Source organism: Malaclemys terrapin, chromosome 8 (genome assembly GCF_027887155.1).
Source record: "Malaclemys terrapin pileata isolate rMalTer1 chromosome 8, rMalTer1.hap1, whole genome shotgun sequence".
Classification (NCBI taxonomy): Eukaryota; Metazoa; Chordata; order Testudines; family Emydidae; genus Malaclemys; species Malaclemys terrapin.
Genome location: NC_071512.1, coordinates 57,354,006 through 57,373,904, shown reverse-complemented (window position 1 = coordinate 57,373,904; position 19,899 = coordinate 57,354,006). Strand labels below are relative to the sequence as shown.

Genomic DNA, 19,899 nt, shown 5'->3' with positions numbered 1-19,899 from the left:
GGATATAACACGGTAAAGCAGCGCTCGGGGGGAGGGGGAGTGGGGCTGCGCACTCCGGTGGATCAAAGCAAGTTCGATATAATGCAGTTTCACCTATAACGCGGTAAGGTTTTTTGGCTCCCGAGGACAATATTATATCGAGGCAGAGGTGTACAAACCTGCATACTGCAGATACCAGAACTTATGAGCATGGATCTGGACATTACACAGAATTTAGGGTGAGATTCACTTTTAATGGGACTTGTGCTCCTGAGCCACTTTTGAGAAATTTCACTCTTCTTTCCCAATTTCCAAAGACAAAGGAATTCACATTTTGATCCATTCAGTTACGCTCTAACGCTTACATAAGGCTTATTTTTATATACATATTTTCAAAAGGAGTGAGGAGGGACTGGAATCTAAAATCATCTGTGGTCTTAAAATGCTGTTAACCAAGAACAGAGGTGTGTTCTTAACTGTTAGGAACTTTTTCTGCAATCAAAGGGTTAAAACAGACTATGATACTATAAAATATGAACAAAAATAATTGGCTACCCTATGGAGAAAGTGCATTCAGTTCAACAGGACAAGGTGTAACTAGAGAAGAAATGTCTTCATTTGATTTAAAAAAGCCTGAAGAAACAACATATTAAGTAACAGTAAGAAAATGATTAAAAAATGTTGAAGATACTTACCTGGTCTGTGCACTGTCATCATTCTCCATGAGTGTAGGATGGGGCCTGAAGACTAGTTCTATTTCACTAGCACCGTCCATTACTGGGTCTATTGCTACAGTTGTATTGTTATTGTCCAATTCTAGCCCAGAATCATCTGATGTTTTGGTTCTTTTGTTACTAGGCCCTGCTTCCTGGTTGCTGTGTGTTGAAGCATTGCTACAGTGTGAACTGTCACCATTATCCTCTGCTCCACTGCCATTCTCAATCTGTTGTTTCTTGCCTCGTTGTAGCCTGTTTAAAGATATATATAAATAAAAGTGATTTCCTCAGCAGCTAATCAGCATTCAGAATTAATCAAATTTCTTTAAATTTTCACATGCTGGCTCACACAGTATCTCTCAAACAATTTTTTTCAATTGTCTATAATCAGTCACACACAGAGGGTGTTATAGTAAGCATATTTAAAGGCACCAACATTTCATAGCAATTATCAGTTATATGTTCAACAACAATGAATTTTTGTAAAATTCTTTTCCATAAAGCAACTATGCTTAAATATTTTGTTCTGGCACTGAAGCTATAAAAAGGATTTTCTTTTCTTTGCACGCATATTGTACACATGAAAAACTTTGTTTTAAAAAGTATAAATTCTTAAATAGATTCTTATAGAAATATCCCATACAGTTTAATAGCTTATATTTTTCCAAAAATTTATTGTAGCAGAAGGCCTTTGGCAACACAGGTCAATAATTATTTTCACACAAGACTGCAGGTTCTTTTCTCTACATTACTATGTTTCCTCGCAACACACACCTTTTAGGTAAAATTGTTATATATCAGAATAGTGTATTTGCACCTTCCCATCCACGACAGATTGGAAAACTGAGCAACCTGTAAAGGACACTGTATACTATGTTTCTAAACATTACATATTTAATGGTATTAGATTTAATAATGCATTGCCAAAATATTAATGAGCTACAATTGTTTATGCCACCCTGTTCTTAGTTCTTTTATCTAAATATAATCCCATATGTATGCCACCATATTAGTTACTTTGAGCACTGTGAAAGAGTAATAATATCTGTACCACCAGTGTGAGTTTCAAGCACATTTTATTCTATAATTTATTTATACAAATTGTTTCTCTTTTAGGCTTAAATATAGTGCTACAGCAAGCTGAGAAATTCTATATATGCCTTTCAGCCTTGCAAAATAAAATGTCATTAAAATGTCCCAGTCCAAATGCAAGATCTATTTGCCTGTTCACCACCGTCCCCCATGACAATAGACAATCAAAAACAAAAATCCCTACTAATGAGATTTTACTTACCCAACCAGAACAAAATCCCTTATCCCAGGTCAAGTATAATTTTGCAAGACAAAATATTAACAAAATTATGCAATATTATTAAAAAACTGTAGAGACCTTATGGTAGGACATGCTTTTCATTCTACGGGACCAATCAAAGAACTGATAAAACTAGCAGATTAACAAGGTGACCTGGGGGTGGGGGGGAACAGCCTTCAATAAACACAGAGCAGAATTATATTCTAAAACATCTAGATGTACCTTAGGGATGTTTTCTTCAGACACAAGGTTGCCCAAAAGGGGTGATTCTTTATACAGATTTCACTGTATTGTATTATTTGAGAATCTGTATGTTCATGTAAAAATACTGTGATGCCTATACTTTTACTGATTTGCAACCTGGGTTCTTACTGTGATACTGAGGTCCATCTTTTGCACACAATAACATCACTAGTTTGTGAAGCCTAATATTTGGCTGTCATGGAGAGTTTGGGAAGTGATACAGGAACTCAAATTGCTGGTCAAGAGGTAGGAAATTTTACTTTAAGACTCTGATAAAAAGTATCTGGAAAAAAACGTTTACCTACCTTTCATAACTGTTTTTCTTCAAGAGGTGTTGCTCATGTCCATTCCATTCTAGGCGTGTGCAAGCCCATGTGCATGGCAGGAGATTTTTGCCTCAGTGGTATCTGTAAAGAGGGTGCTACAGCTGACCTAATATACCATGCATGGGTATATTAGGCGCTGCCAACCATACGCCCTCTCAGTGCCTTCTTTCTGGCAACTCCGACAGAGGGACAGGAGGGAGGGTAATGGAATGAACATGAGCAACACATCTCGAAGAACAACAATTACAAAAGGTAGGTAACTGTTTTTTCTTCTTAGAGTGCTTGCTCATGTCATGGCCATTCTAGGTAACTCACAAGCAATATCCCTGGTGGCAGGCTCAGAGTTCACGGCTGTGTAGCTTGCAACACAGCTCTACCAAAGCTAGCATTGTCTCAGGCTTACTGGGTGAGCATATGAAATGTAAACAGGTGGATAGATGACCAGATAGTGGCCCTGCAAGATATCATGAATCGGTACCTGGGCCGGGAAGTCTGCAAACGATGCCTGCGCCAAAGTCGAGTGGGCAGTCGCAGACACCAGTGGAGGCACTTTTGCCAGGTCATAGCAGTAATGGATGCAGGTTGTGATCCAGGATGAAATCCTCTGCACCGACATTGGGCGATCTTTCATCCTGTCTGCCACCACAACAAACAACTATGTTGACTTACAAAACACCTTGGTCCTGTTGATGTAGAAGGCAAGCACCCTCCTGATGTCCAGGGTATGCAATTTGCACTCCTCTTACAATTTATGAAGCTTTGGAAAGAAGATAGGTAAGTATATGTCTTGACCGGTTTGAAATTGTAAAACTACCTTCGGCAGGAACGTAGGATGCGGATGCAGTTGGACCTTGTCCTTGTAGAGCATTGTATAGGGTGGCTCTGAAGTAAGTGCCCTGAAGTAAGTGCCCTGATCTCAGAGACCCTACGGGTGGACATTATTGCAACCAGGGAAGAAACTTTCCAGAAGAGGAGAAGGGGGCAGGAGATAGAGGCTCTAAGGGAGGACCCATGAGCCACAACAACATGAGATTCAGGTCCCAGGAGGGATGGGATCCCTGACATGTGGGAAGAGACGCTCCACACATTTCAAAAAACGGACTTTCATGTCATGAGCAAAGACCAACCTGCCCTGGAGTGGAGAGTGGAAAGCTGAAATAGTGGCCAAGTGGACTTTGATCGATGACAGGGAAATAACTGGACCTTGAGGGGCAGAGATAGTCCAGGATCGCCTGCAGCGAGGACTGCTCAGCCCGAATACCCCGGACTGAGGCCCAGCACAAACTTTTTCCACTTGGCCAGGTAGGTTGCTCTGGTGGAGGGCTTTCTGCTACCCAACAAGACCTGTTGGACCCAGGCTGAGCATTCACATTCCTCAGCAGTTAGCCATGCAGAAGCCATGCTGTCAAGTGCAGTGCCACCAGGTTCAGATGCAGAAGACCGCGGTGGTTCTGGGACAGCAGGTCCAGCCAGAGAGGTAGCTGCAGTGGGACAGCTACCAAAAGGGGCATCAGCATGCCGAACCAGAGCTCCTGTGTGGCTTCGACAGCAATCAGGATCACCTTCGCCTTGTCCTATTTGATCTTCATAAGAACCTTGTGGATTAGCAGCACCAGTGGGAAGGCGTACATCAGAGCCCCCGACCATGGGAACAGAAAGGCGTCTGACGGGGCCCCTGTCCAATCCCCAGAACAAGCAGAACACGTGACATTTCCCATTCTGATAAGATGCGAACAGATCCACCTGGGGAGTCCCCACCTCTGGAAGATCAAACTGACCACCTCCAGGTAGATCGACCACTTATGGGGAGACGAGAAGGTCCTGCTAAGGCGATGCGCTACCACGTTCTTGGCCCTGGGCAGATGCATGGTCACCAGATGGACGGCATGCTGCACACAGAAGCCCTACAGGTAGAAAGCTTCTTGGCAAAGGGCTGATGACCTGGCTCCACCATACCTGTTGATATAATCCATCACTGCAGTATTGTCTGTCAGGACCTGCACCACCTTGCCCTTCATGTGGGGCAGGAAAGCCTGGCAGGCCAGGCAAACTGCTTTGAGCTCTCTGATGTTTATGTGAAGGGACAGATCGTCCCACGAGCAGTGGCCTGTGTGCTGAGCTCGCCCAGGTGGGTTCCCCAACCCAGGTCTAAGGCATCAGAAACCAGGGTCGGGGGTTGTGAAGGGAACTTCCTCCAACACCGATTCGGGGCTCAACCACCAATCCAGGAATGATTGGATGTGAACCGGCACCCGGACCACCTTGTCTACAGCATGTCTATTGGGGATGTAGACCGACGCCAACCACGCCTGCTTTGGTTGGAGATGGATCCGGGCATTCTGGACCACGTACCTACATGCAGCCATGTGGCCCAGGTGTGAGCAGTGGTGAGTGAGTAGTTTTTCATATGGAAGATCAGGTCCGACAGCCTGGAAACACACCTCCGGAAGGAAGGCTCTGGCTCGTGTGGAGTCAAGAACCGCCCCAATGAACTCTAGTCATTGCACCAACCTTAAGGTCGATTTCTTTTTGTTTACCAATAGGCCCACTTGCGGTGGGTGGAATGAACCAGATCGAGGCTCCTCTGCACCTGTTCCCAAGATCTGCCCTTGATGAGCAAATTGAGATATGGGCAGACCTGAACCACTCGGCGCCTGAGGTAAGCAGCCACTGGTGCCATACATTTTGTAAACACCCTCGTGGCAGATGAGAGGCCAAAGGGCAGCGCCGTGAACTGGAAATGGCGCCCGCCCACCACAAAACGAAGGAATTGTCTGTGACCTTAGAAGATGCAGATATGGAAATAGGCATTCTTCAGATCGAGGGCGGCGTACTAGTCTCCCAGATCCAGGGAGGGGATGATAGAGGCCAGGGAGACCATGTGTAACTTCAAGTTCTTGAGCGACTTGTTGAGGCACTGCAGGTCCAGAATGGGTCTTAGACCCCCTTTCTCTTTCAGAGTTAGGAAATAGGAAATAACAGGAATTAGAATCCTTTTCCCCTCACATCCCAGGAGACCTCCTCCACTGCCCCCAGTTGCATGAGGTTCTCAACCTCTTGAATGATGAGTTGCTTGTGAGACGGGTCCCTGAAGAGGGACAGGGAAGGTGGGAGGCAGCCAAGAATTGCAGGGTGTAGCCCTGAGATACAATGTCTAGTACCCAATGGTCTGAGGTGACCCGTGACCAGGCCAAACTGTAGGGACAATGAGGGTTGAGGAAAGAACAAGGCAGATCCAGGGAGTTGACTGGGGCATCACTCTCGAGCCCATCCTCAAAAATGAGCACTTCTCACCCCAAGAGGCTTCGATGGACCGGGATTGCACAGGGAAGTGGGAGAAGGAAAGTCGGCAATGACCAAATCTTGTGTCTCTATCCCTTCTCATCGCAGGCCCTTGTCGAGGCTGCCAAGGCCTTAGCGGTGGGAGTGGCTGGAACTGCTTCCTCATCAACTGCAGCATATGCAGACTCAGCAAGCAAAGGGTGGCCGAGTATCCTTCAGTCCATGCAGCCTCGGGTCAGTCTGTCCTGTGAAGAGACCATTCCCATTAAAGGAAAGATCCTGGATTGAGGCCTGCATCTCGTGGGACAGGCCAGTGGTCTGAAGCCAGGAGCTGCTCCTCATGACCACCGCGACCACCGTAGCTGCTCAATTGGCCACGTCCCACGCTATTTGGATGGAGCACCTTGCATCCATCGTATTCTCCTCCACCAGGGCCCTTAATTCCTGGGCTGAGTCCTGGGGCAGTGAGTCCCTGAATTTATGAAGGAAGTCCCATAAGTTGAAGTTATACTTCTACAAGAGAGCCTGATGGTTGGCCACCCAGAATTGAAGGCTGGCCATCAAATAAATCTTTCTCCCAAAAAGGTCCAGTGTCTTGGCCTCTTTATTCTTGAGGGTCAAACTGGTTTGCCCTTATCTGTCCTTCTCGTTGGCCACCGAGACGATCAGCGAGCCCGGAGGAGGGTGGGTATACAAATATTCAAACCCTTTGGCCGGGAGGAGTCTGGGTTCCTTACCACCTCTTGGAATCAGTGGCAGATCCCTGTGCAGGCTAGAGGGCCCTATCGGGGGGGGGCCATATCCATGTGGCTCTGGTGTGGATTGTTGGCCCGAATTGGGTCCTTTGCCCTTCTTGCTTGGTGCCAGGGAGTCACTTCTTTGACCTCTTCTTAGATACTGGTGCCGGAGGTGCACTGCGCACCAAGGCGGAGGTGCTCGGGGCAGAGTCTGGCCAGGAAGGCTTGGACACCAGGCAGAGAACAGCCTCCAGGAGGAGGGCCCTCAAACAGATGTCTTGCCCTTTCTGAGTTGTGGGACGAAAGTTCTTACAGATGCGACACTTCTCCTTCATATAAACAACAAGGAGTCTGGTGGCACCTTAAAGACTAACAGATTTATTTGGGCATAAGCTTTCGTGGGTAAAAACCTCACTTCTTCGGATGTGAAAGTTACAGATGCAGGCATTATATACTGACACATGGAGAGCACGGAGTTACTTCACAAGTGGAGAACCAGTGTTGACAAGGCCAATTCAATCAGGGTGGATGTAGTCCACTCCCAATAATGGATGAGGAGGTGTCAATTCCAGGAGAGGAAAAGCTACTTCTGTAATGAGCCAGCCACTCCCAGTCCCTATTCAAGCCCAGATTAATGGTGTTAAATTTGCAAATGAATTTTAGTTCTGCTGTTTCTCTTTGAAGTCTGTTTCTGAAGTTTTTTTGTTCAATGATAGTGACTTTTAAATCTGTAATAGAATGACCAGGGAGATTGAAGTGTTCACTTACTGGCTTATGTATGTTACCATTCCTGATGTCCGATTTGTGTCCATTTATTCTTTTGTGGAGGGACTGTCCAGTTTGGCCAATGTACATGGCAGAGGGGCATTGCTGGCACATGATGGCATATATAACGTTAGTGGATGTGCAGGTGAATGAGCCCTTGATGGTGTGGCTGATGTGGTTGGGTCCTCTGATGGTGTCGCCAGAGTAGATATGGGGACAGAGTAGGCAACAAGGTTTGCTACAGGGATTGGTTCCTGGGTTGGTGTTTCTGTGGTGTGGTGTGTAGTTGCTGGTGAGTATTTGCTTCAGGTTGGGAGGTTGTCTGTAAGCAAGGACTGGCCTGCCTCCCAAGGTCTGTGAGAGTGAAGGATCATTTTCCAGGATAGGTTGTAGATCATGGATAATGCGCTGGAGAGGTTTTAGCTGGGGGCTGTATGTGATGTTCTGTTATTGTCCTTGTTGGGCCTGTCCTGTAGTAGGTGATTTCTGGGTACCCGTCTTGCTCTGTCCATCTGTTTCCTCACTTCCCCAGGTGGGTATTGTAGTTTTACGAATGCTTGATAAAGATCTTGTAGGCGTTTGTCTCTGTCTGAGGGGTTGGAGCAAATTCGGTTGTATCTTAGGGCTTGGCTGTAGACAATGGATCGCGTCATGTGTCTTGGATGGAAGCTGGAGGCATGTAGGCACGTATAGCGGTCAGTAGGTTTCCGGTATAGGGTGGTGTTTATGTGACCATCACTTATTTGCACTGTAGTGTTCAGGAAGTGGATCTCTTGTGTGGACTGGTCCAGGCTGAGGTTGAAGGTGGGGTGGAAAATTGTTGAAGTCCAGGTGGAATTCTTCAAGGGCCTCCTTTCCGTGGGTCCATATGATGAAGATGTCATCAATGCAGCGCAAGTAGAGGAGGGGCACTAGGGGACGAGAGCTCAGGAAGCGTTGTTCTAAGTCAGCCATAAAAATGTTGGCATACTGTGGGGCCATGCGGATACCAATAGCAGTGCCACTGACTTGAAGGTATAAGTTGTCCCCAAATCTGAAGTGGTTGTGGGCGAGGACAAAGTCACAAAGCTCAGCCACCAGGCGTGCTGTGGCCTCATCAGGGATATTGTTCTTCTCCTTCACATGTGATTCCCCCAAGCATTTGAGGCAGCTGCTATGGGGTTCACTAACAGGCATAGGCCTGTTACAGTTAGAGCAGGGCTTAAAACCCGGAGATCGGGGCATGTCCCACCTGGGGTGAAGTCCCTGCTGGGACTCTATCTCTAACTACACTACTTAACAACTACTTATTAACTAACAACTGTAAACAAGCTATTTACAAAGTCTTAAGGCTTGAAGACTGAAGTAGAAGAACCACTAGCCCTTGCGAGGCAAGGGAAAGGTGCTGCAACTAACCACCATGGGCGGTAAGAAGGAACTGAGAGGGCATAGGGCCAGCAGCAGCTAGTATACCGACGCATGGGTGCGGCACTCCAGAGGACACTACAGCCTACCCTACGGATACCGCTGAGGCAAAAATCTCCGACGGCTGCACACATGGGCGTGCGCACACCTAGAATGGAATCGACATGAGCAAGCACTCAAAGTTTTTATGGTTTAGTTTGCTTTGAATTTTAAGTTGTTACAATAACACAAACAACCCACCTTCAGAGCTCCATACCTGTTCATTGCTTGAATCTTTAATCCTTCCTCAATGCTGTGGCTCAGAGCTTGCTGGTTATTGTGCTTACTGATTCTTGCTAGAACTCTCTCTTGATGAGCCTCATATTCATCACGACTTGGGTAAATTTTACTGATGAGAGCATCAAAATTCGGATCTGGTCTCAGTGATCTTTTAGAAACAAGCTTTTTACGACATGTGGGACACTCTTTGTTTCTAAACCAACAAAAAAGAAAGGTGACAATGAATGCTCTTCATGGCTGTAATCCAGAGTTCCCTGTCATGATGCAGTTCATAGAATCATAGACTTTAAGGTCAGAAGGGACCATTATGATTGTCTAGTCTGACCTCCTGCACAACGCAGCACAGAATCTCACTCACCCACTCCTGTATCAAACCCCTAACCTATGTCTGAGCTACTGAAGTCCTCAAATCATAGTTTAAAGACTTCAAGGTGCAGAGAATCCTCCAGAAAGTGACTCATGCCCCACGCTGCAGAGGAATGCGAAAAACCCCCAGGGTCCCTGCCAATCTGCCCTGGAGGAAAATTCCTTCCCGACCCCAAATATGGTGATCAGCTAAACCCTGAGCATGTGGGCAAGACTCACCAGCCAGACACCTAGGAAAGAATTCTCTGTAGTAACTCAGATCCGACTCCATCTAACATCCCTTCATAGGCCATTGGACATATTTACTGCTAATAGTCAAAGATCAATTAATTGCCAAAATTAGGCTATCCCATCATACCATCCCCTCCATAAACTTATCAAGCTTAGTCTGGAAGCCAGATATGTCTTTTGCCCCCACTGCTCCCCTTGGAAGGCTGTTCCAGAACTTCACTCCTCTGATGGTTAACAACCTTCATCTAATTTCAAGTCTAAACTTCCTGATGACCAGTTTATATCCATTTGTTCTTGTGTCCAAATTGGTACTGATCTTAAATAATTCCTCTCCCTCTCTGGTATTTATTCCTTTGATATATTTATAGAGAGGAATCATATCTCCTCTTAGCCTTCTTTTGGTTAGGCTAAACAAGCCAAGCTCTTTGAGTCTCCTTTCATAAGACAGGTTTTCCATTCCTAGTAGCCCTTCTCTGTACCTGTTCCAGTTTGAATTCATCCTTCTTAAACATGGGAGACCAGAACTGAACACAGTATTCCAGATGAGGTCTCACCAGTGCCTTGTATAACGGTACTAACACCTCCTTATCTTTACTGGAAATACCTCCCCTGATGCATCCCAAGACCACATTAGCTTTTTTTGTGGCAATATCACATTGGCGGCTCATAGTCATCCTGTGATCAACCAATACTCCAAGGTCCTTCTCCTCCTGTTACTTCCAACTGATGCATCCCCAGCTTATAAAAAAAAATCTTGTTATTAATCCCTAAATGCATGACCTTGCACTTTTCACTATTAATTTTCATCCTATTACTATTACTCCAGTTTGTAAGGTCATCCAGATCTTCCTTATGATATCCCAGTCCTTTTCTGTATTAGCAATAGCTCCCAGCTTTGTGTCATCTTTATTGTGCAGACTTTATTAGCACATTCCCACTTTTTATGCCAAGGTCAGTAATAAAAAGATTAAATAAGATTGGTCCCAAAACTGATCCCTGATCCATTAGTAACCTCCCTCCAGCCTGACAGTTCACCTTTCAGTATGACCTGTTGTAGTCTCCCCTTTAACCAGTTCCTTATCCATCTTTCAGTTTTCATATTGATCCCCATCTTTTCCAATTTAGCTAATAATTCCCCATGTGGAACCGTATCAAACGCCTTACTGAAATCGAGGTAAATTAGATCCACTGCATTTCCTTTGTCTACGAAATCTGTTATCTTCTCAAAGAAGGAGATCAGGTTGGTTTGGTACGATCTACCTTTTGTAAAACCATGTTGTATTTTGTCCCAATTACCACTGACCTCAATGTCCTTAACTACTTTCTCCTTCAAAATTTTTTCCAAGACCCTGCATACTACACATCAAACTAACAGGCCTGTAGTTACCCGGATCACTTTTTTTTTTCCTTTCTTAAAAATAGGAAATATGTTAGCAATTCTCCAGTCATACGGTACAACCCCTGAATTTACAGATTCATTAAAAATTCTTGCTAATGGGCTTGCAATTTCATGTGCCAGTTCCTTTAATATTCTTGGATGAAGATTATCTGGGCCCCCGATTTAGTCCCATTAAGCTGTTTGAGTTTGGCTTCTACCTCGGATGTAGTAATATCTGTGACGGTGCCCCCCATAAGGCTTTATGGAAATATGCTTATGAATGTATATATGACATAACTAGAATATGTTTTATGCTACATATGCCATGTAATATATCTCTTTAAAGGTTATAATCTACTGAATCTATTAATCCTATTTGTATGCATGTATAATTTTTGTATTCGAAGTTATGAATATTGGCTGTGTACTGGGTTGATTTTTAAGTAGCCTTTGTAAAGCATTTGGTCAGCTTCTTGAGAAAGGAATGTGCAAATTAAGTGCCCAATCAAGAAGCACTTAAGTGACAATGGATCTTGGAAGGCTCCAATCCACATAAGAAGTCTACATGAGGACCTTCAAGGTAGCAGGTAAGCAATGGCTGCTGCCTGTAAAAACTAAGTCATGCATGGACATGTGACTTGCCCATGTGACTTGCCCATGTGACTCCAAAACTCCATCTTGAAGCTGGACTTTGCATAGGAGAGAGGAGGGGGTCTCCACTCACAAGAGAAAGTCTATTTAAGCCTGTGGAAGACCCCTCCATTTTGTCTTAAGCTGGCTAAAGAGATAGCCTCTCCACCCCAACGATACCTGAAAGAAACTGGAACAAAGGACAGTAACTACAAGGGATGTGAGTGATTGCTGGACCCAGACTAGAAGGAGACTAGTCTGTAAAAGGAAGCTTACCGGGTGAGGTTTTTATCTGTATTTAGTTTTCTTAGACACAGACTTGCATGTTCTATTTTATTTTGCTTGTTAATTCACTTTGTTCTATCTGCTATTACCTGGAACCCACTTAAATCCTACTTTCTGTATTTAATAAAATCACTTTTTACTTATTAATTAACCCAGAGTATGTATTAATACCTGGGTGGGCAAACAACTGTGCCTCTCTCTCTATCAGTGTTATAGAGGGCGAACAATTTATGAATTTACCCTGTATAAGCTTTAATACAAGGTAAAACGGATTTATTCAGGGTTTGGACCCCATTGGGAGTTGGGCATCTGAGTGTTAAAGACAGGAACACTTCTTAAGTTGCTTTCAGTTAAGTCTGCAGCTTTGGTGCACGTGGTTCAGACCCTGGGTCTGTGTTGGAGCAAACTGGCGTGTCTGGCTCAACAAGACAGGGTGCTGCAGTCCCAAGCTGGCAGGGGAAATAGGGGCAGAAGTTGTCTTGGCACATCAGTTGGCAGCCCCAAAGGGGTTTCTGTGATACAACCCATCACAATATCTACCTCCATATCCTCATTCCCATTTGTCATCCTACCATTATCCCTAAGCTCCTCATTTGTCTCATTAAAGACTGAGGCAAAGTATTTGTTTAGATATTGGGCCATGCGTAGATTATCCTTAACCTCCACTCCATGCTCAGTGTTTAGCGGTCCCACTTCTTCTTTCTTTGTTTTTTTCTTATTTTTATGGCTATAGAACCTTTTACTATTGGTTTTAATTCCCTTTGCACGGTCCAACTCTACATGGCTTTTGGCCTTTCTCACTTTATACCTACATGTTCTGACCTCAATAAGGTAGCTTTCCTTGCTGATCCCTCCCATCTTCCATTCCTTGTAGGCTTTCTGCTTTTTCTTAATCACCTCTCTGAGATGCTTGCTCATCCAGCTTGGTCTACAATTCCCCTTTCTTGGATGCAGGCTTCTGATAGTTTCTGCAACTTTGACTTGAAGTAATTCCAGGCCTTCTCCGCCTTTAGATCCACAAGTTCTTCAGTCCAATCCACTTCCCTAACTAATTTCCTTAATTTTTTAAAGTTAGCCCTTTTGAAATCAAAAACCCTAGTCACAGATCTATTTTTGTTTATCCTTCCGTTGAACTGAATTAGCTCATGATTGCTCGAACCAAGGTTGTCCCCTACAACCATTTATTTGATGAGGTCCTCACTACTCACCAAAACCAAATCTAAAATGGCATCCCCTCTTTTTGGTTCAGCAACTACTTGGTGAAGGAATCCATCAGCTATCGCATCCAGGAAAATCTGAGCCCTATTATTATTACTAGCACTTGTCCTCCAGTCTATATCTGGGAAGTTAAAGTCTCCCATGCTCACACAGTTCCCATTAGTATTTACTTCATTAGAAACATTAAAGAGGTCCCCATTCATATCCAAATCAGATCCCGGTGGTCTATAGCACACCCCAAGCACTATCCCAGGGGAGGCTGTAGTAGCTTTCTTCCCCAATGTGATTTTTGCCCAGACAGACTCTGTCTTATCCATTCCATCCCTTCTTATTTCTTTTCAGTCTACCTCATCATTGATATACAATGCTACTCCACCACCTTTGCCTTTATCTCTGTCTTTTCTAAACAGCACATACCCTTCAATACCTGTACTCCAACAGGACTACTATTCCACCATGTTTCTGTTATCCCTATAATATCTGGTTTCACTTCCTGCACCAGTAACTCTAGTTCCTCCATTTTGTAACCTAGGCCCCTCACATTGGTGTACAAACATCTTAATTTTTGCTGTTTGCCTTCACTCACATTCTTTACCCAATTAGGCACAGACATTCTACCATCAGTATCACCTATTAGAACGGTATCTACACTACCCTTCCTCCTTATGTCCATTCTCCTGCCCACAGCTGTATCCTTTCTTACTTCGTTTTCTTCCCTCTCAATGTTAAAATCCAGCATGGAGATTACCTGGACATCTCCCAACCATCTCCCCCAAATTCCTAGTTTAATGCTCTCTTAATCAGTTATGCCAGCCTCCATCCTAAAAGTCTATTTCCCTCCCTACCCAGGTGAAGTCCATCCCGAGAGAACAGTCCTCTGTCCATGAATGCTTCCCAGTGGCCATAGATCCCTAAGCCCTCCTTATAGCACCACTGCCTGAGACATCTGTTGATCGTCCTAATCTTGTCACACCTTTGTTGCCCTTCTCTAGGAACAGACAGAATCCCACTGACGATCACCTGAGACTCAATTTCCTTAAGCGTCTTCCCCAGCCTGGCATAGTCTCCCTGGATACAGTCCAGCTAGAATCTAGCCGTATCATTTGTTCCCACATGAAGGACAATCAGTGGATTCTTTCCCACTCCCATTAGGATCCTCTTCATCCGCAGGTCCACATCCCGTATCTTAGCACCCGGCAGACAGCACACCCTTCTGTTCTCTGGATCAGCTCTGGTTACAGGCCTGTCTATTCTTCTCAGTAAGGAGTCCCCAGTCATGTAGACCTGCCTTTTCCTGGTGATGGTGCGATTCTCCGGTCAATCTCCTGTTCCCTCTGGCTGCAAGTTCTCTCAATTCCTATTCTCCTATGTTTTCCCTATGATATTTACTGTAGAGCCAACATTCTCTTGGCTTGCATCTGAAGAAGTGAGGTTCTTACCCACGAAAGCTTATCTCCCAATACTTCTGTTAGTCTCAAAGGTGCCACAGGACCCTCTGTTGCTTTTTACAGATTCAGACTAACACGGCTACCCCTCTGATAGAACATTCTCTTAGTATCTTCTAGGAATAGACCCCTCTGCCTAAGCCTTTGACAGTAGTTATTACACTCCCTCCCCTGAGTAAGAGTTAGTTTTTATTCTTACTAAGAAGTCTGCAGTGATCACAGCTTATATTTACATTTAAGGATTCAAGTGTCTTGCTTTTCTTTGCAGACAATTTCTTTCCCTTTGCCTCTCAAATTGTGTCTAAATTAATGTAAAAAAGATACTTTTAACTCAAGTTAGCATCCTAGTCAAGACAAAACAGTTCATAGCTTTCACCCGAGTTAGTAAATCAAGTTAAAAACTATGAAGAATCCTACTCTTTAGCTTGACCCGCTAAATCATGTGAAAAATACCAACTGCCTTTTCTTCACTAGGATTTTACTTAGACTTGATAAATTCACATTAAGAACACTTCTTCCCCCTAAAGAAAGCAAGAGCTCCATGGTGGCGACCATATTTGTGTCAGACAGTTTTCATTCATTGACATTCTTACTACTCTAACTTCTAATTAAATTACACAATGAAGACCAATATACACCTCTACCTCAATATAACGCTACCCGATATAACACAAATTCTGATATAACGATGTAAGGCAGTGCTCCGGGGGGGCGGGGCTGTGCACTCCGGTGGATCAAAGCAAGTTCGATATAACGTGGTTTCACTTATAACACAGTAAGATTTTTTGGCTCCCAAGGACAGCGTTATACCGAGGTAGAGGTGTACCATCTTCTATTGCATGTTCCAGTTCATTCAATAATGAATGAAAATATCCCTTGACAAATTTTTTGTTTCCATTTCACGACACATAGGAATCGTTTTGCAGGACATGAGATTAAAACTATTTACCACATGCATCATTTTTCTTGTCCAAGATGGGAGGGTTAATTTTTGCAGAGTAGTTCAGCATTGCCCAAATTCCCCCAAGACATCTATTTTCTCTAGCTCAGCAGTTTTAAACCTGTGTTCCATGGATCCGTGGGGGTCTGTGGACTATATCTAAGATTTCCAAGGGGGTCCACACCTCTATTCAAAAATGTTTAGGGGTCCGCAAATGAAAAAAGGTTGAAAAACACGTATCTGGCTTAATCACTGGAGTTCTGATTAAACTAAAGCACAAATAAAATAGTAAGGGGATCAAATGTGACATCTCAGCACAGGTCATTTTGATTATCATACTGTCATTGTTATTCTCATAGGTTTGATATTTGTATCATTGAATTAATGATAAAAAGAACGGCAATTGCAAATTCTTTTAACTATTCTTGACTATTTAAATTTATCAATTAGGATTTGTTTTAAATACAAAATAAATACAAGTTCCATACATTAGGGAATCTTGTACTCTATACATTTACATATTCATTTGGTAAGATTCCACTGAGACAGTTTAGTTCATTCTTGTGGTACAATTCGTTGTTACTAGACCTAGCTGGCTTAAGAAAGGAAGATTTTTTTCTGTTCCTTAAACAATAATTTAGTTTTTCTACATTGGTGTATACAAGGTGTGGAAGCAGAGAATGGGCATACTTCCTCCCAACACCTGGACCGCCTCAAGAGAACAAACATTGAAACAGTGAAATAACATTGGAGTACACACTTTAGGTACTGGATGCAATGTTCTTTGGTGCCTTGCAATCTAGTAGTGGTGTGTTTGCATATCTTCGAACACATAGAGCTTCAAAGGGGCCTCACTGTATCATTTTGATTCTTGACCACCATCCCCCTCACCCTGCAATAAGGTAGGATTCTTAGGTATACAATATTTGTTACATACCCACTCCTGAGAGCTGTAATGATACAGTCAGCACAGAAACGATGTAAGCATTCCTTTGTTGTCATGGTGTTTTTCAACATATCCAAACAAATGGGACACATCAGTTCACTGTGCAGGCTTCTAGGTGACACCACTATTTCCAGGCCATCAGTTATTGCTTCCTAATGGTCAAATATTAAAGTGAAATCATATTAATGGAGTTATTTACACAGAAATAATGTAATCTTTGTAAGAAAATTATTAGAGATACACTAAACTGTAGAAAACACTTTAAAATAAAAGCAAGCTACATAATTTTATATTTGTAACTATGTGGGATTGTTTATGTTTTGTTTTACAATGTGTTACAATTTTAAATAGGAAATTAGAGATTTTACTAAGCAGCTTACAAAAAATACTTAAAATTAAACTGTCCTATGATTTATATAAGAAAGGTATTACACTCTATTTTTATGGCAGTGCCTTGCACGAAATAAGCTTCTTAACTTGTATTACCTGAGGTGTTCTCTGTAATTCATATAAACTGAGCTCCCATGTTTTGCTTAAAGGTTGAGTTCCATTGGTCTGCACAGCCTGAGACATGGCTAGGAATAAAGAGAAGAGGGGAAAAAATTACATAAACAATCATAAAACAAAAGCTTAAGTGTATTTAACTGAAGCTAGAAGCAGATTCTCTCCCCTTTAAATGGTAATACTGGTTCAGCATTTTCACAGAAACAGCAATCCCCAGGTTCCCTGCAGATGTGTTTGCAATTTCTATTCTAATAAAGAAGAAATGAGAAAAAATGGTTCCTATAGGATGAAGAAAAGCCAGAATAAGCACCAAATGCCACTCTCAGTTAGACATGTACAATCCCACTCATGTAACTGGAATCATATAAGTGTAACCAAGTATATTATTCAAACACACACATCTTGAAAGTCAGTTAAGGTTGCTAAGGGACAGTAACGCAAGACAAAACCACAAAACCTAGGAAGTACAGCATAAGAGCTGCACACATCACCCTATCAAATACATACCCAAAAGACGTTTAAAACACACGTTGTGGTTGAGTAGGGTTGACTTGCTAAGGGAATGGAGAATCACTAAAGTTACATGCAGACAACCTTAACTCTTTCCTCTGACGTGAGCGTTCCCTTAGGAACAATCTATACGCTCACCTTCTCCTTTCCCCTCAAATCCTTACAGGAGGTTTTCATTCCTAACAAGTTTTAAAAAAAATATTGATGCATGAAGAAAGACTAGCTAGGTTTGGGGGCATTTAGAAAGTATGTTTCTAGCTTTAGGTTTCAATGATGAGCCCAATTCTCCTCTCACACCAGTGTAATTCCATTGGGTTCACTATAATTACTTCTGATTTACAGTGGTGAAAGCATGAGGAGAATCAGCATCAGAAATGGTAAGTCTCAGATAAGCAATATGCCTAAACCACTACTATCACTACTCTAGTTTCTCTCCTTATTTCTTATATTAATTGGGGGAGGGGTGTTAAGCCAACTCTCTCCAACAATGCATATTTGAAAAAAAATTGAGCATAAGAGATGAATGAAAATAATTTAAGACTGCATTTCCATAGCACCATCCACCCAAGGTTTTCAAAATGCTTTACATGGTCATGAGTCCACAGAAAATCACGTAAAAGGATGCCTCCTTTTCATAAAGGTGAGGTATAGAGACATTTACATGGCTTGCACAACATTGTAAACTGGAGTCACTGTCAGATTTAGGAGTAGAACCCAAGTCATCCAACTCCCAGTCAGTCCTGAGTTTTTAAACCAGTAGACATATATATTGCAATTATAGCCACACTGGAGAAAGTCTCACTTTAGCCTTATACAAACTGTAAAGATCAAAATAATATAAAAAAGAACACAAAAAGGTTTCTGAACAGAAAACAGTTAATTACGGGGAGCAGGAGGGGAGGAAGGAACACTCTCCAAAAAGAACGTGGAGCAATCTAGAAAGTTATTTTGGGAGAGTGTGTGTATGCATGGCTATTTCTGAATTAAGAGACTACAGTATGATGCAAAATTACAGTTGCAAACATCTGTACTAGAAGAGGAAAAAATGAAGTTTTTTCAGTTCACTTAAAAAAAAAAAAAAAAAAAAAAAATCTAAATGTGCACTTCCAAACCATCCCAACATGTAGTCAAGTCGCAGATCCTATTTTTGTATAACAACCAAGTGTACAAGGGACAGTAATTACCAGATGAGAAATGTCAATTCCTCTGCACCAAGGGAGGTTGAACAGGCTTAAGTAACTTTTTTGAGGGGTTGCGGGGCGCGAAGAGATAAAAGCAGCAGCACAGATTACTACTATGCCTGTTCATCTTAATCTTGGCCGTGGTGCTTGGAGCACATCTGTTCCTACTGAAAAGGAATGGTCAAATGAGAAGTAGTTCTCAGCAAGCCAAGTATTACACCTCAATAATAACTTGGGGTTGGAGAGATGGCAGAAGAACTGGGAAAGGATGATTCCGTTTGCCTCTCTGGCTTTGTGGTAGGCTTGCCTGAGCTCCTTAATTTTCACGCAGCACTGCTGTGCGTCCCTGTTATGGCCTCTGTTCTTCATGGCCTTTGAGACCTTTTCTAATATTTTGCCATTTCGTTTACTGCTACGGAGTTCAGCTAGCATTGATTCGTCTCCCCATATGGCAAGCAGATCCCGTACCTCCCGTTCTGTCCATGCTGGAGCTCTTTTGCGATCCTGGCACTCCATCATGGTTACCTGTGCTGATGAGCTCTGCGTGGTCACCTGTGCTCTCCACGCTGGGTAAACAGGAAATGAAATTCAAAAGTTCGCGGGGCTTTTCCTGTCTACCTGGTCAGTGCATCTGAGTTGAGAGTGCTGTCCCGAGCTGTCACAATGAAGCACTGTGGGATAGCTCCCGGAGGCCAATAACGTCGAATTCCGTCCACACTATCCCAAATCCAACCCACAAAGGCCGATTTTATCGCTAATCCCCTCGACGGAGGTGGAGTAAAGAAACCGGTTTAAAGGGCCCTTTAAGTCGAAAGAAAGGGCTTCGTCGTGTGGACGTGTCCAGGCTTAATTCGATTTAACCCTGCTAAAGTCGATCTAAACTCGTAGTGTAGACCAGGGCTCAGAGGAAAACAAACAAACTGAAGCTTACTTTATTCAGTATGTCAGCTTCTCTCTTCCAGTACCAGAATTTGATGTCATATAAAGTGCAGAGAATCAAGTTCTACTGAATCAAAGAAAATTGATTTTTAGCATTAAAAAAGTCAAAGAGAACTACAGACCAAGTTTCAAATGGGTTCCCAAAACCTTATTTCCAATCTGGATCAACTGAAAACCTTTCACATAAAGTAACCCCAACTGTCGAAGTTCCCATTTAGCACTATGATTAAACTACTATACACTGACTAGAGTTTGTCTTCACTAAAAAGTTTTACTGTGTTTG

The 19,899-nt window shown here is 43.0% G+C and overlaps 1 protein-coding gene across 1 annotated transcript in view; it reads right to left on the bottom strand.

Moving 5' to 3' along the window:
• RNF2 (ring finger protein 2) overlaps positions 1–19,899 on the bottom strand; it is a 48,255-nt gene that overhangs the window by 5,204 nt on the left and 23,152 nt on the right. The window contains exons 2-5 of the mRNA XM_054036700.1: positions 16,969–17,057; positions 16,474–16,634; positions 9,021–9,236; positions 675–947 (exon numbers count right to left, since the gene is read on the bottom strand). Coding sequence (XP_053892675.1) covers positions 675–947; positions 9,021–9,236; positions 16,474–16,634; positions 16,969–17,055 — 737 coding nt within the window. The 5' untranslated portion in view covers positions 17,056–17,057. The remainder of the gene's footprint in view (positions 1–674; positions 948–9,020; positions 9,237–16,473; positions 16,635–16,968; positions 17,058–19,899) is intronic.